This window comes from Octopus bimaculoides, chromosome 9 (genome assembly GCF_001194135.2).
Source record: "Octopus bimaculoides isolate UCB-OBI-ISO-001 chromosome 9, ASM119413v2, whole genome shotgun sequence".
Taxonomy (NCBI): domain Eukaryota; kingdom Metazoa; phylum Mollusca; class Cephalopoda; order Octopoda; family Octopodidae; genus Octopus; species Octopus bimaculoides.
Genome location: NC_068989.1, coordinates 48,383,415 through 48,407,132, shown reverse-complemented (window position 1 = coordinate 48,407,132; position 23,718 = coordinate 48,383,415). Strand labels below are relative to the sequence as shown.

General features: G+C 35.5%; 2 protein-coding genes across 2 annotated transcripts in view; one reads left to right on the top strand and one right to left on the bottom strand.

Annotated features, from left to right (window-relative positions):
* LOC106878856 (uncharacterized) overlaps positions 1-15,330 on the top strand; it is a 30,636-nt gene extending 15,306 nt beyond the window's left edge. Inside the window, exons 8-18 of the mRNA XM_014928197.2 lie at positions 905-1,006; positions 3,313-3,453; positions 4,354-4,450; positions 4,692-4,758; positions 6,502-6,582; positions 7,524-7,645; positions 8,854-9,058; positions 10,713-10,788; positions 11,930-12,077; positions 12,953-13,032; positions 14,269-15,330. Of these exons, the coding sequence (XP_014783683.1) occupies positions 905-1,006; positions 3,313-3,453; positions 4,354-4,450; positions 4,692-4,758; positions 6,502-6,582; positions 7,524-7,645; positions 8,854-9,058; positions 10,713-10,788; positions 11,930-12,077; positions 12,953-13,032; positions 14,269-14,380 (1,231 nt within the window). The 3' untranslated portion in view covers positions 14,381-15,330. The remainder of the gene's footprint in view (positions 1-904; positions 1,007-3,312; positions 3,454-4,353; positions 4,451-4,691; positions 4,759-6,501; positions 6,583-7,523; positions 7,646-8,853; positions 9,059-10,712; positions 10,789-11,929; positions 12,078-12,952; positions 13,033-14,268) is intronic.
* A 5,944-nt stretch (positions 15,331-21,274) lies between these two features.
* The window catches only part of LOC106878855 (thialysine N-epsilon-acetyltransferase), a 3,160-nt gene continuing 716 nt past the window's right edge, over positions 21,275-23,718 (bottom strand). The window contains exons 2-3 of the mRNA XM_014928196.2: positions 23,360-23,517; positions 21,275-21,520 (exon numbers count right to left, since the gene is read on the bottom strand). Of these exons, the coding sequence (XP_014783682.2) occupies positions 21,353-21,520; positions 23,360-23,482 (291 nt within the window). The 5' untranslated portion in view covers positions 23,483-23,517 and the 3' untranslated portion in view covers positions 21,275-21,352. The remainder of the gene's footprint in view (positions 21,521-23,359; positions 23,518-23,718) is intronic.

The following is a 23,718-nucleotide window of genomic DNA, read 5'->3' as shown; positions in this document are numbered from 1 at the left end:
TAACTGGTTTCACTTTTTTAGAAAAAGATTATCAAAAGTCTTTGAGAATAATAAAAAATGTTAAAAAACAGTTTGAATATTAAAATGCATATATACATTCTTTGATGATAATAAGAGGAATATATTTAAAGTATAAAGCTTTGTATGAACTTTGTAGTGTTACATACTGATTATTACACATCTCTGATAACAAGATGAAAATGTTTGAAACAGTGTAAGTATGAAAATACATGTATGGAAAAATACATATAGATATTCTTTGATAATCGCAAAAATGAGGAGGAACTGACCTGGCTTTTTTCTCTCTTGTGTGTATTGAGGGAATGTTTTGCTGTCTTAAGAGACAGTATGACTGGTTAGCTCTTATGAAAATCACTCTGGATAAATCTCAGCAATAATCTTCTCAGACTCTCCAATATTTTAGAATTATATTAACAGGAACAATCGGGGTCAGGGAGTGGGACTTAAAAAGGCGGATATATATAATTAATGAGAGGGATGGAAGATGTAATATACGAGAATCTTTATTGATCGCTATAATCGTTTGGACTCATCTAGTATCGATCCCTCACAGGTAGGATGCTGCTGTGAATGTGCTTTACTACCATACAGTTTATTAACTACTAACTATATGTATATAAATATTTGTTTTGTGTTTGTTTCCGTCACTGTCCTAAACATTCGTTTGCCATTCCCAACAGCTTCTCTCTGTTGGCATGACCATTGAAATTGTAAGGATTTTTGGGATGATAACTGTCAAGGAAATGGCAGTGTCCTTTTTTGGTTGTGAATTTTCCATTTGTATCTTTGTTGTATTTCTGTTTAATTTTTGGAACTTATTATATAAAACTTATTTCTCCAGTTTTATTTATTAAGAACCGGTTTTTTTTTCTATTTCTTGCAGACAGGACATTGCTGACATTTTAGGGTATAACAGTTTTGCTCATATGTCTATGGAGACCAAAATGGCAGGATCTGTAGAGAATGTGCTCACCATGTTAGAAACGTAAGTTCCATACATATACCTATTTTCTTTATTCCTTTATTCGCTTACTTGTTTCAATCATTGCACTGTGGACGTGCTGGGGTATCAGTTTTGAAGAGTTTATTTGCCATAATTTATTCTGTACATATTTTCAAGTTTGGTACTTATTGTTTTGGTCTCATTTTGCCAAATGACCAAGTTATAGGGATGTAAATGGAAAAGGAAAACAAAACACAATATTCCAGCTAAAAATAAAAGTATTTTAAGAAATCAAAAAAATATCAAGTAGCTTCTACCATGGTCTCAAGAAGGGTCTGGAACTTCGCACATGTATTCCTCCTTCATCTTGGCCCACCAGCTTGGCCTTGATGTTGCTGGCAAACTGGTTGGTGTTTTTCTCAACTGCACCCCACACATAGTAATTGGGAATTAGGAGGCCAGAAATTGGGGCTGGAGAGGTCATAGAAAATCTTCAACAACTACTTCTGTGGAAGTATGCAAGGAGCCAAATCCTGTTGCCTTCCAACAGCAACCATCTCCAGTCAGAGTTTGACAACAGTCTCCAGCAGCTTCATGTAACTGTCTGAATTGAGCTTAAGACGTTGTTCAAAGATGTGGGGATGGATTCCAGTGTGCAGATGTAGTCAAATGCCTGGTGTGTTTGTTCCTGCTGGCTATAGCTTCATAGTCATCATTGCAGCTGTTCATGTCACATCTTACAGCCTTTACAGTGTTCACGAGCCTTGTGTAACATTCATGATGTTGGCATTTTGATGGCTGGTGCAAATCATCATGACACAGGTAATCTTTTCCAATATTTAGAAAGCTTCCAGTTCTCAATGTCAGTTAACTTTTTCTCAATTACAGTTTTAATCTTTATACTTCACTGTCTTTCATTGTTCACCAATACATCAAGCTGTTTCTGAAAAAAAAAAGACGTAAAAATTGTCAAATTTAGCTTGAACAACCTGTATAAGTATGTGAATTTTTTAGTTATACAGCCACATATTTTGGGGGAAGAATTGCTGGGGTTGATGATATGTAGTCCGACACTGAGGCTGACATATCTGCCATTTGTGTAGTATACTTTTCTACAGCTCTTCTTTTTGAGATACTGTCCTTGGTTAAGTGCAGATCATGTTTGGGCATCTAGAATGATATACTTTACCAAATGGACCATGAGGCAAGCATGTACTGCACACTATCAACTGGACCAAACAATCAGTGAAAAGTCAGTTAATGGAAGGTATGCACGGCAATGGCTTGGGAGCAATTTGGGCATCATTGATGACAGTCTTAGTAGTCTTGTCTGGAATACTAGGTTGGGGATTATGGACAATCTACAGTGGGACATTACCTGTTCTAGATAAACTCTACTGGTATTGAAGCCACCATCAACGGAACTTAAGTGGTGAGCTGGCAAAATGCTTAGCAGCGTTTTGTCCATTTTTACATTCTGTGTTCAAATGCTGCCAAGGTTGATCTTGCTTTACATCCTTTCAAGGAGGTCAATTAAATGAGTGCCAATCAAGTTCAAGGGTCGATGCAATCAACTAGCTCCCACCCCTAAGATCCTATAGTTGAAAGGATTATTATTATTATTATTTTTACTACTATTATTATTATTAGTAGTAGTAGTAAGCTGGTACATGCTAATTTGATTAACAGGGATTTTATCTTGAGGTTCAGTGACAACAAGTTTTCTCAAATCTTAAGAACTTTCCTTAAGATTCTTGCAGAATATAAGATGATACTTTTCTGCAAGACAACAATGCAAGTTTAAATTCCACTTTTTTCAGTCTTTTAGGAAGCATTTTAGGTGTTGTGCCAAGTGCACCAATTACTACAGGAATAATTATTGTCTTGGTCTCCTCAGCTCCCTGGCTGGATCCTAATGTTTCTCAATTTTTACAATTTCTTTGGTATTGAGTCTACTATCATAGGGAATTGCAAAATCTATGACCTTACACTGTTTGTTTATTTTGCTCCTCTAGGATCATATATCGTCTTCTTGCTTTTATTATTATTATTATTATTGACTCAGCTTTGGTCTTATTCCTTGTAGGATCTATGTGGGGAGCAAGTTACTACCTGTAATCCTAGGTATCCATAAGCTTTCACTAGTCTTTCTAGTGTTTAGAACCCTCCTGATAATCTTTCCTGTCCCTAAGAGGCAAACTTTCTGTAGAAGCTCTACAGTACATTCTATTCCAGTCTCCTTCAACCATTTGTCTATATCTTTACTTATTGGTCCCAATGCACCAATTAACATAGGCACAACCTTTACAGTTTTTATTATTATTATTATTATTTGTTTGTTTGTTTAGATATAAAAATCATTTTAAACCTATTGCTAAAGAAGAATTAGAAGAGTTGCAGGATTTTGCTGTTTCTGAAGGCTTTCCCCATGAGTTACAGTGTTGGGATGTTCCTTACTGGAGAAGGATACACAAAAACCAGTATTATGGGTGAGTAGAATTACAAATACACTTTCTCTGTTTTCTTTGTGGCTGCAAATAATTTATTTTTCATAGTTAGGTAACATGAGACATGTAGAATGAAGAATCTTGGTTCAAACTCAACAAAATACCTTAAGTTTCACTTCCCAATCCACACTAAGTTCTTTTTGCCTATCTTTCCTCCACACTACTACTATACTCTAGAAATCCCTCTTTGGTTTATTTTAAATGTTAACTAGGTGTTCAGATGATTGATTTAAAAACCTAGCACTCCTTGTTCATGTACATCATATGTCCATAGCAGTACAAATTCCTCTCCTGCATACATAAAATGTTCTCTTATCTATGGCCTACTTTCCATGCAAATTGATGTTATATTTCCAAAAGGCTTTATTTGCACCATTTCTCTCTAGCCCTTCTACATTTAACTGCCTATGTCTCACTACATTGAAGTATATTTGTACATTAATGCAGACATCATGGTTGTGTGGATGTAGGTTCACATATGGTTCTATAGTTAAGCTTTGTGAGTGGATATAGTTGACAGAAAATGAAAGAAGCCTGTTGTATGTGTGTGTCTGCGTTTGTGCATGAGTATGTTTATGTCTCCTTATCTTGATATTACATGCTAATTGTAAGCAGCTTCAATTGTTTGCAATCTTCCAAGTAAATGTGTGGCTAATGTACTGTTTACATTCAAAAGACTAGGGGCAAGTGTTTCCTTATTTGGAAACAGGAGAAGTTGGTGTTAGGAGCAGCATAGGGCAGTTGAAAATCTGTCTCACCGAGTTTCCTCTAACTCATGCAAGCATGGTGGAATAGTAGACATTAAAATGATGATGATGATGATGATTTCTATAAATTTCCTAAAATATGTCTTTACCATTTTTTATTTCTTTGTTTATCTAGCATCAATGAAAGCCAGATAGCTCAATATTTCCCGTTGTCTCATGTTTTGAATTCTCTCTTCAAGTTTTGTGAAAAACTTTTTGGAATTATAATCAAGGTTTGTGAACAGTTATCTCAAGTACATCATAATAATTTGTCACTTTGAGGGGAGGGGATTTAACAGATTATGTTGACTCCTATACTTGATTGATTATTTATTTCAACTCTTAAGAGGTCTGAAAGATATTCATTGAAAATTTCATTAGATATATCTATTTTTCTGAAAGTTATGAGGAAACAAAATTGGTAGGTGGATTTTTTTTTTTTACTTTAAAAAGATTTTTTATTCTGTACAACAGGATGAATCTGATCAAAATGACAATTCACTGCCAGATGTGAAACTGTTTGGTGTTTATGATGAAAAAGGTAAGAATTTTTTTAATCTCTTATGGTTTATTATTTTAGTGTGTATTTTTTAAGATATCACCAATTACCAGCCACTGCATAAAAATTGATGTCAGAGTGCTCTCCCCTCTCTACCACAAGTTTTTTTTTCTTTTTTCAACAGTTGATTTCCTCCAAATAGTTAGATAGATTTGTAAACATATATATATATAAACACATATAGGGAAAGTAGGAAACTGTGCATCTGAATGTATTGAATTTAATAAATATTGTATTGAGCCATATTGAACACTTTATATCTGGATTAGTTGTGTCTTGATATTCTGAATTCAATTCCTTTCTGAGCAAGTATTTATCAGTAAGATATTGGAAACTATATCTATTTACATTTCATCCTTCAAAAAACAAAGTGACATTATGAGTAAATAAAAATAACCTTTTTATTGAAACATAATGTAATAGTAGCCCCCCGAAAAGTCGTTGTGGATCTGCATCTGAATGTGCTATGAGCATCCACTGCATAAGATGCAAATAGCCACAATGGTGAATGAAACACGTAAGGAACAAATGGTATAAACTTCATCTTGTGTTTATCATCTTTATCCTATATATACTCTATATACCATAACCAGTAATATTACTGAATACAGTAAAACACCAAGCTGGCAGAACTGTTAGCATACTAGGCAAATTGCTCTACAGCATTTCATTTGTTTTTATGTCCGAGGATGACTTTGTCTTTCATTCGTTTGGGATTGATAAAATTATTAGCAGTTGAACACTGGGGTAGATATAATCGATTTACATTTTCCCCCTAACTTGCTGGCAGAATTGTTACCGCACTGGACAAAATGCTTAGTGGCATTTCGTCCGTTTTATGCCCAGAGTTCAAATTCCACCTAGGTCGACTTTGCCTTTCATCCTTTAGGGGTTGATAAAATAAGTACTGCTTGAACACTAGGGTTGATATAATCGATTTACACCCTCCCTTGAACTTGTTGGCAGTATTGTTAGTGCCGGGAAAAATGCTTAATGGCATTTCGTCCGTTTTACCTTCAGAGTTCAAATTTTGCTGGGGTTAACTTTGCTGTTCATCATTTTAGGGTTGATAAAATAAGTAATACTTGAACACTGGTGTCAATATAATCGATTTACACCCTCCCCCGAACTTGCTGGCCTTGTGCCAAAATTTGAAACAAAAGATTATCACTGCACCAAACAAGCCACTTAGCAGCATATATCATCTTCAAATTCCATCAAGGTACACTTTGCCTTTTGGGCGGAATCAATAAAATAAGTACCAGTGAAGTACTGAAGTTGATGTAATCAACTTAACCCCTTCCTGAAACTGCTGTCCTTGTGCCAAAATTTTAAACCAATATTACTAAATATAGAAGTAACCACACTAGTTTACTGGAAGCAGACTGATTGGTAAAATTCTATGTGGAGCTATAAATTCACCAGTAGTAATCATACATTTAACTCTAGCATTTAAACCAGCTATATTCAGCTAAAACATTCTACCTGTTTTATGTTCAAACTGGCCAGATTTGGCCTCTGACACTAACCCTACAATGTCATTCAAAAAATTCAGTTACCTCATCAAAATCTTGAAGCTACAAAACAAGGCATGATTAACTCCAAATAATGTGAATAAATAAGCATTCCGTTTAACAGAATAATCTGAATGCTAAAGGGTTAATTATACCCATCAGAAATGTTATATTGAAACTACTTCCTTTTCAAATTATTTATTTTTTTCAGGTGAATATAGGGCATCTTTCTTTTTCGATCCCTATGCACATCAAGGTAAAATGAGTGGAACATGGATGGAAATTGGTCGAGGTGAGATTCATTACATTGTTATTGTTTCTAAATTATATTCTTTAATAAATTTATCTTTTACTTGTTTCAGTCATTAGACTGTGGCCATGCTGGGGCACTACCTTGAAGAATTTTAGTTGAACTGATGAACCCCAGAACTTTTTCTCTTTTTTTTAAAGCCTGGTGCTTATTCTATTGGTCTCTCTTGCTGAACTGCTAAATTGTGAGGAAGTAAACACCAGCACCGGTTGTCTGTTGGTGGTGGGGGCAAACACAGACATATAGACACACGATGGACTTCTTTCAGTTTCTGTCTACCAAATCCACTCACAAGGCTTTGGTTGGCTTGAGGCTATAGTAAAAGACACTTGCCCAAGGTGCTACACCTTGGGACTGAACCCAGTACTATGCGGTTGAGAAGCAAACTTCTTACCATGGAACCGAGATGATAAAAAAAAAAAAATTAATGTTCTCAGTGGATACCTTTTTTTTTTAACCCTTCCTCAATACGAACCTTAAGAAGTCTACTAGTAAATGTGACCTAGTTATTGTTATCAACAATGATCTGCACTGGGCTCATCACATTCTTAAAATTGTCAAAAGGGCTAAAGATGTTTCAGTATCACTCAGTAAAACGGTAGTTAGCTGCTTGCCACTTATCTATGGCTGTGGTACATCCACATTCAGTTTATATCTCCAGTCTGGAACCCCATTTCGTCCAGTATAGGAATCAGTTTAGAAGTTGTCCAGAGATATGCAATGAGACAAATACACTCTGTCAATCACAATATCTTGAATGTTATTAATGCTCAATGTGTCGTGGCCCATGTATTATTATGCTTCATGTGTTGCAGTCTGCATGTTGTAATATATGTGTTGTGCAAACCTGTTTTAAGTTATAATAATTCCTCTAGACATTAAATTTAATCAATAAATTAATTAGTTTATCTTTAATTTTTCAGAGCGAAGTGATTTACATGACCTGAAACCATTTTCTTATTTGGTGCTAAACCTTCACAAACCACTTGTGCCCAGTATACCAACTCTTATGACACTTCAGGAAGTCCATATGTTGTTCTCAGAGGTATTGACAGTTTATCTTTAACCCAGCCCTTTATTCTAATATCAGTTCATTACTCAGTTCACTTGCAGGTGCTGTCAAGAGATTGATTCATCTAACCCATGTTGGCATGGCTTAGACGGTTTGACCAGAGCTGACAAGCAGGAGACCTGCACCAGGTTCCTGTCTGATTTGGCCTGGTTTCTACGGCTGGGTGCCCTTCCTAATGCCAACCACTTTACAGAGTGTGCTGTGTGCTTTTTACATGCCATCATTGATTGGTTTGTTATATTCAGCATTGACCCTTCATTCAAGTGTGTGTGTTTTAGTGTGGATACAGCGTAGCTAAGAAGTTCACTTTGCAACCACGTGGTCCCACAAAATCATTTGCCTCGGGTCAAACCAAATCTTGAGTGAAATTGGGTTGACAGAAACTGTGTGGAAACCCATCAAATGTATTGTACCTATAATCCAGAAGTACTTTTTTTGTCACACACTGCATCATGCTGATTCTGCCTAAGGATTACGTTAAGGATATGAATGTCTGTGGAATACTCAGCCACTCATTAATTCGATGAGTGGATAATTCATTTGAGTGACTGAATCCTCACTGTCAAAACCAACAGAGATCCATTTACTTACTTATATGTGTGGTGTGAGTAACCATTATTTAACTAAATTATCAATCAGATGTATGCTTTGCCTCCATTTTGTTTTACCTTATGACTGCAACCACTGTTTTTGTGTGATAGATAAGGACATATCTGCTTAGTGTCTGTCCCTCTAGGACAGTGGTTCTCAACCAAAGGCCATATGACCCCCTTGTGGTCCATATAAGATTTGTGGGGAAAGAGTGGTCCACACAAGAAAAATAGTAAATTGGGTCCACAGTTGTAATTTATGAGTCCATGAAAAAATTTTGCTTTAGATGTATTCATTGCAAGAAGCAGCTATGTTTCTTTGTCTGACATTTTACATAATACAACCTACATAAGTAATTGTGTGATCAACAAAATATGAATTTTGAAAGAAGTATCTATGAAACTAGTTTTTAAACAGAAATGGCTATAGGGGTCCACCAGAATAAAATAGTAATAAAGTGGTTGTGAACCACTGCTCTAGATGGGATCTGAGTTTTAAAAAAAATTATCTTGTTCTTAGAAATGAAACCGTTAATAATGATAATGATATTTGTCATATTTCCTTGATAAATTCATTCTGTTTTATTCCAGTTTGGTCACGGTCTACAACAAATGTTAACTACAGTTCCATACAGTGAGATAGCAGGTCAAAGAAATGTGGAATGGGATGCACTCCACGTCTGCTCCAGTTTCATGACTATGTGGTTATCTGATGCACGTACCCTGAAAAGTTTAACATCTCACTATCAGACAGGCGAACCTATGCCTGATGAAATGGTGGACACACTTCTTAAAGGTTTTCTTTATTTATATCTTTGGTTTTTGTGTGAGAGTAGTGGGGGCTGTGTGTATTTGCATGTATAAAGGCGTGATGGGCTTTAAGATGAAAATATTCAACTATTAATTTTCTCATACATATTGTGCTTCTTTCAATTTCCCTAACCAAACATACTCACAAAGCTTTAGTTGGCCTGGGGCTTCAGTAGAAGACATTTGAGGGTTAAACTGAAAACCATGAGGTTGTAAAGCAAACTCCTTAATCATATGTTTATGCCTCTGCCTGTCTGTATTTAGTCATTTTTCCATATTTGCATGGTGGACTAATTTTAACTTGCTTTTCTCACATTATAAATTTGAGCAGAAGCTGTCTGGGTTTTCTTCAGGTGGTTGTTATTCTTATTGTTAACCACTCAACAATGAAGTACAAGCACAACCTGATTTTGTCAGTTAAGTAAACTGGAGCACACTACAGTTATACACTTATGTACCATGCCCATGAATACAACACAATAATTGTCATAAAATTTGAATTCATAACTATATGATCAATAGAGCTGCACATTCATTTTTCCTACTGATATCAATGATTAATGATACAATAGACTGCAGTATTTTTTATTTTTTTTTATTTGAAGCAGTGTATCATCATTTCATTTAATTGTTTTCCATGTTGGCATGGGTTGGGCGGTTTGACAGGACCTGGCAAGGTCAGAGGCTGCACCAGGCTCCATTATCTGTTCTGGCATGGTTCTTATGGCTAGATGCCCTTCCAAATGCCAACCATTTTAGAGTGTACTGAGTGCTTTTTATGTAACACCAGCACCAGTGCTTTTTACATGACATCACCATTAGTATCAATTCTGACGTGAAGAACAGGTTTTCTTGAATATAGCAAGGCATCAGGTGTCTTGGCCCTTTGTCAAGGTGCCAGGAGATGTATGGTTGTGTATATCAATCCCAGCACATGACTGGTACTTGCTTTATTAACCATCAATTCATGGAAGTCAAACCTGACATGGGCAAGATTTGAATTCAGAATGTAATCAAAATGAGCAAGTCTGCCACTCTACTGAGTCTGTCATCCAGCATTCTTTGTAATGATAAAGTTCAATGAATTATACAATTATATTGTGGTTGCTGTTGTTTAGCCCCAGGTCATTCCTAGTCTAATAAATCTATGATAGAAGGCATTCCACCCAAGGCCCTCCTGCTTTTTTGTCTATCTTGCTTTGCATTGACCATTGTACTCCTCTTTTACCAAGATGGATCTAATTTCAAGGAAGTTTGAATGTTATTTCTAGCAGGTCAACATCCCCATTTTGGTTCAGATTAAGTTATATATTTTCTAGCAGTTTGTCCATTTAATTATCAGTATTAATTATATTATCTAATTAAGGCAGTGAGCTGGCAGAATCATTAGTTCACTGGGCAAAGTGCTTAGCAAATTTTCACCCCTCTTTATTTTCTGAGCTTAAATTCTGCTAAGGTTGACTTTGCATTTCATCCTTTTGGGGTCTATAAAATAAGTACCAGTTGAACACGGTGGTCAATGTAATTGACTTAGTTCCTTCTCTGATATCCTTGCCTTGTGCCAAAATTTGAAACTAATATTAATTATTTAATTTGATTCTATTTCTGATATGGCTTTTTATAAAATTTGTTATTGTCAGGTCAGAAACACATGATTGGATTTGATATGATGCGACAGCTCTACCTTAGTGCATTAGACATGGAATTATATATCAGGTAAGTACTCTGTTTCTCTGCTTATGTGGTGCCAATGATATCAACAAAATAATGGTGCTAATGATATTGGCAAACTCAGTGCCAATGATATCAGCCAAGTGATGGGGCTAATGATATCAGTAAAGTCATGGTACCAATGATATTGGCGAATTGACAGTGCTAATGATATCGGCAAACTGACCAGTTCCCTACAAATCCTTCATTTTAATATTCATTTCTTTCACAGATACATGAAGGTGTATGACCTAATGGTTAGCATGTTGTACTTGTGGTTTTGCTTCCCAGATTGAATGGTGCATTATATTCTTGAGCTAAACAATTCGTCTTGCTCCAGTTCACTTAGCTGTAAACTCTGCAACAGACTTACCTAATTCAGGGGGCACAGTCACTTGTACAAGATGGAAAACATGTAACTGGCCTTATGGTCCTCGGGCTCAAGACAATATTTACTTACATAAACACACAGACATGAAATTGTGTGCAGTTGATGTAAAATAGCTTAGCTTCAATTTACTCCTTCTCTTCATGTCTTTAATCATATAGTGGTCTTTGCAATGATGGTTTTGGGCATGGCAATAATAATGGTGAATAGCATGCCTAACAAAAAAATACCTTAAATTCTTTTAGGAGTAAGCCTTGTCTCATGTGGCCTGCTTCTTGAGAAATGCTGTTCAACCCTGAGATAGGAAATAGGAAGTTTGGGAACTTGCTGAGATCTTGTTTTTATGTTCATCCTTTTTCAAAATCCACAAGTTAAAATTGGGATGTGTTTTGGAGGTTAAAGTGTCCCAGAAGTACAGTAGTTACAGTAATTGATACCTAGAAAAACAGTAATTAGAACAAATGTATCAAAAAGCAATTTCTTATATAAAGACAAGGGTTATGCATTTTGTAGGAGTGAAGAGTAAGTAGTCAGTCGAATGAAAACCAGTATATTACTGGTACTTATTTCACTAGAGAAATGAAAGACTAAACCAAACATCAGCAAAATTTGAACATCAAATGTAGTTTGAAACAGGCTTCCTGCCATCTCCATAACTCCAATATCATTAAAACTTTAAGTTATATATTATGCGAGTGGTATTCATTTTCATCTCATATCAATCCTTTTTTTCTCTATTATTTTTTCATGAAATTCCAGCAAAGAACACTGGCATGATATAATGAATCGCATCTGGGATGAATACATGTTACTACCTCTCAGTGACGATGATGCCCATCCTTGCTCTTTCACCCATATTTTCTCTGATCAACATCCAGCAGCTTATTACTCTCATAAGTGGTCTGAAGTAAGTTGCAACCTAATTTTTTATTTTTTGACATTACATTAACTTTATTTCAAATCTTGATTTAAAAAGATGGAACAGAAAGAAAATAAAAAATAAAAAATTAAAGAAAATGGATTCGGGGGTGATGGGCCACATGTCCTAGAACAAGTGGGGTGCTCAGCTGCACCCCACAGTAATGACTGCAATGGCGTTGCTGTGGAGAATGGCCAGTGACACTCACTGCAGTAGCCACTCCACCTCGCAGGGTTCATTTCTCCGACGGGCTGCTGCTGTCCCTATTTTGCAGAGGACATTTTGCCTACAGATGTTCAGTCCAAATATCAAGCTACATCAATCTCACCAGTGTGGGAGAGCAGCATGCAATGGTCAAAGACATTACTCCTCCCCATCATTTGGCTAATTTATATGAAAAAAATAAATCTACTCAGGGATAGAAAAATTTTATCCTGGTACACATTATTCAGCTAAAGAAGTTGAGGCAATATATAACTGTGACGTTGCAGTGGAATGCCTAGACTGAGATCTGAACTCATGACTCTTTTATTCAGTTGTTTGATATCTAAACATCTCAGCTATTTCATTTTGGTGCAAAATTTGGTAATAGCATTCCCTAATAATAAGAGTTACATTGTTAACAGCTGGGTCAATTCCAAGAGTAACTTACTTGAATCTTTTCAAGATTTTTTGCTTCAATTTTCACACTTTCATCATAATGCAACATCCACTTTCTCAGGATGGCATGTGTTGGAAGGTTTGACATGGTCTGACTAGTTGGAGTACTGTGTCATGCATCAATGTCTACTTTTGGCATGGTTTCTATGGCTAGATTCCCTTCTTAACACCAACAGAAGCTAAATTTAAATCTCTCCTTTCAGATGATAGCAGCTGACATCTTTGCTGCTTTTGAAGAAGTTGGTCTGGAACAGACAGAGCTTGTATCAGCCATTGGAAGACGGTAAGTAACTGTGAAAGATTATCTCTTACAATTAAACTGTAACCCATGAGTTGAGAGCTGAGTACTGGAGGCTCCAGTAATTGAATATCATTTATAGTGATTATAGGCTTACAGTGCAATTTTCAAAATTCATAAAATGTTTGTTGAGATAGGAGACAAATCCTGATACTTTAAGGAGGGGGGGGGGGTCTTCTTCCTCTTAACTGTTCTTTCTTTATTGCCCACAGGGGACTAAACATAGAGGGGACAAACAAAGGAGTTAAGTCGATTACATCGACCCCAGTGCGTAACTGGTACTTAATTTTATCGACCCCGAAAGGATGAAAGGCAAAGTCGACCTTGGCGGAATTTGAACTCAGAACGTAACGGCAGACGAAATACTGCTAAGCATTTCGCCCGGCGTGCTAACGTTTCTCTCAGCTCGCTGCCTTCTTCCTCTTTACTGTTTCTTATTGATGCAAATCTTCAATTGTTTCCCTGGACTGTAGATTTCTTCCCCTCTTACAATTTTATGTTGTAAAACACCAGATAACCATTCCACTCTCGTTGGAGGTAAGTGTTTGAACATTAAAATTGTTGGAAATTTTATAATATGAAGCTCCTTCCATCAACTGAATTTACTGACATCTAAACTCTCTTAAATATTTATATTACTATTTGATTTTTGTTCATAATTAGATACTTTAATTATCGGGTTTAGAATTCAAGTGGGTAGGCAGACATGGACTGAACACAAAAGCTTCCAAGTACCCTTTTTCACTTAATAATAATTAATGAATAATTCCTTAAAGATTTCTGTCATGATAGAATGTCCTGTTCGTTCAGATGGCAGAGAGTGCTGTACTTATGTATTTGGGAAAGAAGCATTTACATTTTACCAAACACATTTATTTATGTGATAAACTGTAGAAGTAGCATTGACTGCAGTCCAGAATATGTTTTATCCTATTATTTTTTTTTTTTACTATGATTGATAATTTTTAATTTAAGAAAATCTTTCTTCAAATATTTTGAATATCAGAAATTGTAAAAAAAACTTTATATAATATGGATCAAATATTTCTTTTTCAATCATTTCAGAAGAAAAACATTTATTCTTAATATGCTCTCATTGTGATTATTACTCACATTTCTTTTTATTTACCTATTTAATCCTCCTAAGTGTTTTTTTAAAAAATTTTACTGACCTAATTACTGGCCCAATAACTTTGTTCTTGCTTTTTGTCTTGTTTCCAGATTTCGCGACACATTTCTTGCATTGGGTGGCTCAATATCAGCCAACAAAATTTTCAGAATGTTCCGTGGACGAGATCCATCTCCAGATGTCATCAAGAGAATATGGAAATAGTGTCAACAAGTAGATATTTTAGATTCATAATTATTAACTTCATTTGAGTGAACTCTTTTGTAAATACCAGATATCCGTTACAGACTGCAGATCAGAAGCTTTGTCTGCAAAGATATCTACCATATTTCATAAAAAGAAAAAAAAATACACTCAGAACTGTATTAGAGAGATGCATATAATATATGCATTCTTTTTGGGAATAGGGGCCCTCATTCTCATAAAGCTATAAATAATAGTTTGTAATACCAAGTCGAAAAGTATTTTTTTTTTTGCTATCCAAACAGGATTTTCAACCCAATATTTACAAATTCTTATTCTAACCTTAATGTAGCCCTTGAGAGCCTCTATTCCAAAAAAGAATTATTTCATGTTTTCTTGGAAGTTTATATATGCCATTACATATATGTAATGGCACAAAGCCATAAATTTAGGGTAAAGCTTAGATACATAGTTGATTAATGTTGAGCAAACAGTACATGCCAAAAAACTCTAGCAGGATTTCTTCTCAAAAATGACCAAATTTCCTCAAGGTATTTTACAGGTTCTGCTAATCTACTATCTCCTAATGACTGTTCTATATCTAGTTTTTCATCCCAATTTGCAAATGTTTTACATTTGATTACATTAAATATTCTTTGTCTTATTCAGTTAAGTATTGGATATTGGTAATTTATTAGAATGTAATGACTAATGAAGTAAAAAGCAAAATATGATGGCTTATTAGAAACTATGCTAGCATAAATTAAGGTAGGAAGGCTACAACGAACTAAAGAACTAGAGAGTAAAGAGTGCCATTTGCCATTCGACCCTCATTTTTACAAGTCAAATTAGCATCAGGAAAAAAAAACCTTGCAGTATTTGTTCCCGCTCTTTATGTTTTGAGTTCAGATCGCACTGAAGTCAAGATTATTTTTCATTCTTTTAGGGTCAATAAAGTTTCCTGTCAAGTACCAGTGTTGATGGTATCATCTAATTCCATCCCCTCAAAAAAAAAATTGCTGGCCTTGTGTCTAAATTACAAAATCATACATTTATTAAATTTTTCTGTCTGGCTTGAGCAAGACTTGAAGGCAGTGTGTCACAGCTGGACGCCCCTTACAAATAACATTTTGAGCTAAGTTTGGGTTAAATTTCGGGATGATTAAAATTAGAATATAGAGCATCCAGCCCACTCAGTAGAGTTGTTGGTGTTAGGTAGAGCATCCAACTGTAAAAACTGTGCCAAAACAGACAGTGGAGCTTGGTGCAGTCCTCTGGCTTGCCAACTCCTGTCAAGTCATTCAATCCATGCCAGCATGGAAAACTGATACCCACCCCCTACACAACCACTTATGTATAAGTGATGGGAAATGTGCATTTAGCAGTGATATACAGATATTGTAGTGGAGGCGCAATGGCCCAGTGGTTAGGGCAGCGGACTCGTGGTCATAGGATCGCAGTTTCGATTCCCAGACTGGGCGTTGAGTGTTTATTGAGCGAAAACACTTAAAGCTTCACGAGGCTCCGGCAGGGTATGGTGACGAACCCTGCTGTACTCTTTCACCACAACTTTCTCTCACTCTTACTTCCTGTTTCAGTTGTGCCTGTAATTCAAAGGGTCAGCCTTGTCACACTGTGTCACGCTGAATATCTCAGAGAACTACGTTAAGGGTACACGTGTCTGTGAAATGCTCAGCCACTTGCACATTAATTTCACAAGCAGGCTGTTCAGTCGTAAATGACGGAGTGCCAACAACAAACAGATATTGTTTCCAAATGAGGCAGAAGGCAATTTTGAGGGGTGGCATTAGCCAAATATTTCAACCCCCAGATGGATGAAAAGCAAAGTTGATCTTAGAATGTAAAGAGCTGATACAAAAAGCACAAAACATTTTTCTGATACTGTAACAATTTTACCAATCCACTGTTCTAGTGATATACATCAAAATCTTAAATATTAAAACGTCTTGTCTCTTATCTATAATTTGAATAATCCTAATTTATTAGGCACATAAATTAAGATACTAGCTGGTACTTTATCACTAGAGAAGTCCCCACACTCCCATACAAAGAAGTGTGTGACTGTGTGGGGTTTTGTACTGTTACATATTGTAGATGTCTCCAGGTGGGTAGCTGTTTGAGGTAGGGGAGAAGAACCTGAATGATATAGTTTCATAAAAGCAAAAACAGTTGAGTGGGGGTTACTAGAGAGAAATTCTTTTATCTATCAATTTGCTTTTATATATGTCTCAGGAAAGGGTTGATACGGTAGTCTGCTTAAAAGAGAGTTATTCAATTAATATTTATAAATAACTACATTAAAAAAAGCTATATGCAAACACACATCCATCTGCAGAATCTTGCCTGTGTATTTTTGACTTCTGCCCTTATCTCCTGCCTTTGCTCTATCTATGTGTGTGAAGAAAGGGAAATAAAATATAAGCAGGTCATTGTAAAGAAAAAAATGAAAACACAAACCTTTTTGTATTGTGTTGAATGAGTTTCTCATTGACTTTTATGTGGTTATGGTTTAAGAACTGAAATTAACCTCTTCTGATAACATATGTATAGTACAGATATTATTTAAGGCAAATGACTAGACATTTTTTTCAGGTATCCTTGTTAATTTAATTGCGTTCTGAAATATCTGATTCAACACAATATGGAAATATTTCAAAACTATACCTTATAAAACACACTAACGTACTGTCACATAAGTTGACTCCAGTTGTTTGGAGTTTATTTTGGAGTGAATTAGGATGTATTTCTTCCATTTCTTTTTATTAGAATATATGGTACAAGACTTAAGACAGTAGATTTTGAAATTAGAAGAAAAGAAAAATGTATATGGCAGCAACTATTGTGATTAGTGGACAATTAAATTAATGAGTTTGTTAAAATATATCATTGATGTTTTTGTTATTGATTCGTAAAAAAAAAAAATTGAAGAATGTCATTTCATATTAATTATTATTAGATAAAATAAATTGCTTCGTTAAATTTAATTATGAAGGTGGCAAGCTGGCAGAACTGTTAGCACGCCAGATAAAATGCGGTCAGGCATTTTGTCTGTCTTTGTTTTGAGCTTAAATTTATCCAAGGGATCGATGTAATTGACTTCCCCTACCCCTCAAAAACTGCTGACCCTGTGCCAAAATTTGAAACCATTGAGTTTAATTATATAAACTCATTTTTTCATGTTTATTAGAAAGCAGATGTCATCCATCATTACTGGACTCAATATTCTACTTGGACACACACACACAAAAGCCAGCCATGGCCATCACTTGCCACCAATTAGGATTTAGTTGTATGTAGTAGGGTTTCTCTAATTCTTTGAGGTGCTTATGTAGTTGTAAGCAGACATAGACACCCTGTTGGCCCTCCCACTCCAGACTCGATAGAATATCAAGACACTGAGGGCTGGAAAGAAAGAGTGGCTCCAGTAATTTGCTGGTGTTTACTTTCAGTAAAGTAGACTGGAGCAATGTAAAAAAGTATCTTGCTCAAGGACACAGCTCAGGAATTGAACCCACAACTTCATTAGAGAAATGTTAAGCTATAATGGGTGTAAAGAAAACTTGTAAGAAAAGCCCAACATTACTTTGCATGATTAAAGGACAAAAGAATTTTGAACTTCAAGAGATACAATCTCATTTGATGAGCATAGTTTTATCCTATTACTCTTTTACTTGTTTCAGTCATTTGACTGTGGCCATGCTGGAGCACCGCCTTTAGTCGAGGAAACCGACCCCAGGACTTGTTCTATGTAAGCCTAACACTTATTCTATCGGTCTCTTTTGCCAAACCGCTAAGTTACGGGGATGTAAACACACCACCATCGGTTGTCAAGCGATGTTGGTGGGACAAACAGACACACATACATACATATATACGATGAGCTTCTTTCAGTTTTCGTCTACCAAATCCATTCACGAGGCTATAATAGAAGACACTTGCCCAAGGTGCCACGCAGTGGGAATGAACCCGGAACCATGTGGTTGGTAAGCAAGCTACTTGTCACAAAAAAAAAAGTTAATTTTGTAATTGAACTTAGATTTTTTTAATTATTGATTGATACACCTCTGGAAAATATTGCTGTTCATTTTTAAATAATTCTGTATGACTATATAGTAATTCTCCAAATTGGTTCCTCTGATGTACACAGGAAAATTTCAGTCTTGTACTGCAAACTAATGAAACAGCAATTACACAATGAAATATGTGTCTATGGTACTACATCCTTTTCCATTGGTTTCTATTTCTGGCAAGTTAATAGTTTCATATCCCCACTCCCTATAGATTAACATTGTAAGTACAGCATCCTAAACACAGAAATCAAAAACTTGGTAATAACTGCAATAAGTTGACCTCTTGCTCTTCATAACACACCATTATAATCATTTCTTACACAAATTACAGTAAAAATAGATTTAGTCAATGAAATCAACACCGATATATTAGTAACTATATAGTACTTGTTACTGAAGGCAAGTTTGTGTGGTTAAGGAGTTCATTAACCTACAATGTTGTTTTCAATTTAGTCCAAATGTATGGCACCTTGAGCTAACGTCTTCTATAGCCTTGGGCTGACTAAAGCTTGGTAGGTTTGGTAGAATGAAATAAAGCTTCTCTGAAGATCATGAAATATAAGAGGTGGTGTTGTCACTTCTATCAAGAAATCCTCTGCTGGCTAAGAAATCCCTTACTTGAAAAACAGGTGTGGATTAGCGACAAGAAGGGCCTATATTCATCTAACTGATGCTAGCATGGAAAAATGGTAAAAACCAAACGAATGAGGGTAAAGCAATACTCAGCTATATTTCAACATTGACACTTATTTACCAATCATAGGATGTTAGAAAGATAATATTTGGCATTTAGTCTGGCAATCTGACATTGTTTTATATGTGAATAAATTTTTTTTACACAGACAGAAGGTCACAAAGGTGTATAATCAAATGAGCTCCATTATTTAACTTACTTTATTGATACGGACAAGCCAAAGTCAACCTTGAGGGATTTGGACGAGGAATAGCAGTGTCCTTAAACATTTTGGAGTAGTAAGTTATTGTTCCTACACCTCATGACACCAGTGAAATTGGCAAAAGGATGAGAGGTCTGTTACCAAATATACATTTGTTTGCACTAGAAACATCAAATGATCAAAAACAACTCACCGTCTCTCTGACAACCAAACACTCAAATGTCTAAAATGTTTTTTCTATTCATCTTTTAGCCAGATGAAATGATAGTGCACCTTTGACCCCTTATAAAGTCTCTGAAACTGATCAGAAGGCATCCATACACCAAAGACCTGGTCTAAATGCTTGCAATAGAGTCTACAAAAAGGTATAAAAACATGGTAGTGTTAAATTAGATGACAGGATTTTGCCAGGGCATTTGGTTGAACATTCTTACAAATCTGCCAATCGACTGCCTTGGACTGGTACTTATTTACTAACCATGCAAAGTTGACTTCAATAGGATTTGAACTCAATGTGGTAGGATTCAGAACAAATACTGCAAAGCATTCTAACTCATGTTCTGACGACTGCCAATTCGCCCAGCTTATATTTAATTGTTTAGCCGTCAGTAGAACCTCCAACTGCAGAAACATTAACTGAATACTATGTACATGTTCAAAATTATTTTATATAAATGCTAAGAAATGTTTTACTATAGACATTTAGAATTTTTAGTCAGTCAATAAAAATTATCTCCCTTCTATTTCGTTTGTTGAATGTCCGTTCCTTCCACCACCATCCCCAATTCGGACGGAGTTATTTGAAGCAAGATTTTTAACAAGATGCTCCGACTGTCATCAAATCTTAGCGTTTTTTTAAAAAAATCATTATCTACTTAGGATTCTGTGCTTCAGAGGTCTTTATAAGCACAGAGCCACAGGTTATAATGCCTGGAATATAATTCACACACACAGACACAAACAACAGGCTTTCTCAATTTCTGCCCACCAAATTCCTTGACAAAACATTGCTTGGCACAAGGCTATAGGATAACATACTTAGCCAAAGTGTTGCACAGTAGGACTGAACCTGAAACCACGTGGCTGCAAAGAAAACTTCTTAAGCACACAACCATGCTTGCATCTATTCCATATTTTTAAGCGCAGTGTGTGAACAATAGTGATCAGGCAGAATCGTTAGCATGCTAGGCAAATTGCATAGTGGCACTTCATCTATATGTTCTGAGTTCATTTAAATTCCACCAAGGTCAACTTTGCCTTTCATCATTTCAGAGTCGATAAAATAAGTACCAGCCGAGCAAAGGGGGTTGATGTAATCGACTTATCCCTCCCCTGAAATTGCTGGCCTTGTGTTAAAATTTGAAACCAATAAGTGAACAATAGCATTGATTCCATAGTTTCCAACAGCTCAGTCACTGGTTCATTGCACTCCTCATGGCAAGAGTGACAAGGGAGTATCTCTAAATTGATAAAGAGCAAATATCACAAAGGACTTCATTTGAAGAGCATCAGTCCTTTGGTTTTCATACAAATATTTACATCTTTTGGCAAATGATATTCAACAGGCAACTACAGTTTTCCCCAACCAAATTCCACTCGTAGTATTGTTCAACCCAAGACTATGGTACAGGACACTTGGACCATGATCACTACAAACGTTGGAGCCAACGACAGAGTCTATGTGGAGGTATTTGGCTAGCTAAAAACAACAGTTAAATCTCACTCAAAACAAGCCATACAGTCTCAAAAATGGAAAGACACATTAGATAATATAAGCCTAAAAAGATAGGATGGCTTTTTTCATAGGTCAGCTTGATTAGGGCTGATACAGAACTAGACAAAAAGGACATTGTTTCCAGTGAATTTTGTACATCTACATTTCACCACTCTTATCAGGAAATTGTAAAAGGAAATGTAAACCAAACAAATAATAGTTACTTTTTATTTTCATTAGAAAAAATAGAAAAATGTAATGTTGCATTCCTTAACAACACCACTGTTCTTTATCAACTTGTTGCGCTGAGTTCTTTCAACTGATGTTTTTCAAAATTTTTTACTCGCCAACTTTCCATCTCTATTAAATTCATGGCATTAAAATATTTACCCAAGTTCTTCAAATCATTGTTACCATTCGTTTGCCATTGAACTCGGGCACAATTCTCATCTACAGACATCTGCAATGAGGGGGGAAAAGAAAAAAAATACAAACAAAAGCTATGACTTATGAAGATTTTGCTGGTAAATAAAAATGCGCACATTATGAAAAATATGAGGTTTTTTTCATGTATTCAATGTTCATTTTTCCATGTAACCATGGACTGGATGAGAACTAATTTCAGGTAGATTTAATGACCTGATGCCCTTTGTCTTGAACTCTTACCTGTTTTTCAAGTATCTTCTTTTTGACTTATTTCAGTCACTGGACTGCAGCCATGCTGGGGTACAGCCTTAAAGTGCTGAAGAAATTGACCCCCCCCCCCATTACTTATGCCATCAATCTTTTGCTTATAGGGATGTAAACAAACCAACACCTGTTGTCAAACACTGGTGAAGAAGAAACAAACTAAAGAAACACACACAATGGGCTTCTTTTAGATTCCATCAACCAAATCTACTTACAAAACTTTAGTTGGCTAGGGGCCACAATAGAAAACAGTTACTTGCCCAAGGTGCTGCACCGAGACAGAACTCAAGCCACATCTGGGATCTTTTTTATTCAACAAGTACGCAAAGGAATGGAGTAACCAGTCATAACACCAACATGGAATGTAAACATCAACACCACTTCATTCTGGTTGTAACAAACGAAACTGGAATATCAGCAGTTGTGCACATTTGCATGTGTGCATGCACACACACACACACAGTGATAAACTTCCTACAGTTTCCATTGACCAAATTTACATAAGGCATTATTTAGCATGGAAACTATAGAAGCACACTTACTAATGACAACATTTCTACTTGAAAAAGCGAAATCTTTCCTGAAATATTATAGGATCATTAAAACAACCTATATTAAATAAAACAGTATATGCACAGCATGGGATTGAACCTAAAACCACAATTTTGAAGCTAACTTCTTAACCACAGTCATGCCTATGTAATATTTCAGTATATCAAACTGTTATATAGACATGCCCTTGGACAAGGTTTATTATCCATTTTGTCTTTCAAAGCACAACCTGCACACCAAAGCTCCAAGGACAAGAGAGCATATATACTGTTACTTTAGCAAGGGACAAGTTCCAGAATTTTATCAAAACTACCATCCCCTTGCTGTAGCTGTCACCCCTCCCCACATTATAATTTCCCTCACTCATCTGAATACTTTTTCCTAAAATCATTCTTCTTCAAATTTGTTCCTGCTTCTACTCCTTCCCTATCAATATTTTGTCTCAACACTGTTGTTCTACACACAGAAAGGAAAACAAAGGAAAAAAACCCATCTCTTATATTAGGTGGCTAATAACATTTTTATTTGAAAAGGACAAATCTTTCCTGAAATATAGGATCATTAAAACAACCTATATTAAATAAAACTGTACAATGAAAGTAAACAAACAGTTTGTTTTAGAAGTGATGAGATGTATTGAAAGATAGAGAAATAATTTCTTTTTATTCTCAAACGCGTGATAATGCTAATAAATAGTGTGATCAGGATAAATTATCCATACATTGCAGAAAAATACGCTACTGGCCAGCTATGAGACTCAAACTCACATCCTGTGATTACGCGTCAAGTGCTTTACCATTAAGCTAAACTGCTCAGTAACGAATTCTTCTGCAATTTTAGAACTTATAAATTTAGCTTCATAAGACGCTAATGTTAAATTCAACTTACGATGAAAGTAAACAAACAAAGTTTGTTTTAGAAGTGATGAGATGTATTGAAAGATAGAGAAATAATTTCTTTTTATTCTCAACATATTTCGAACATATCATTTAAAAACATACTGCAATGCTTGAAGCAAATTACAATACAAAGACAAAAAAAAAAAAAATTCTATTACCTTGCACAGGAAATGAAACAGATTTTCACAGATGGACTCATATTCTGGTAGTGGTAACACATGCAGGTCAGTTATTTGTATAGACTTGCTTTCCCATGTGGAGTATATGTAATGGTAGAACATATATCCAACCAATGGTCCTGTGCTTGGTCTGTTGACTGCAAGAAAATCACAATGACAACTCAAACAATGAGCATGCGAATATATATATATACTTTACTATCATTAAAGCTGCAAATACATCACAAAAAACTGCTACTCAGAGTTTCATGTTCCTGTTTGTCAGACAATTTAGATTGAGAATTTTTGCAGCTTTGCTATATATATATATATATATATATATATATATATATATATAT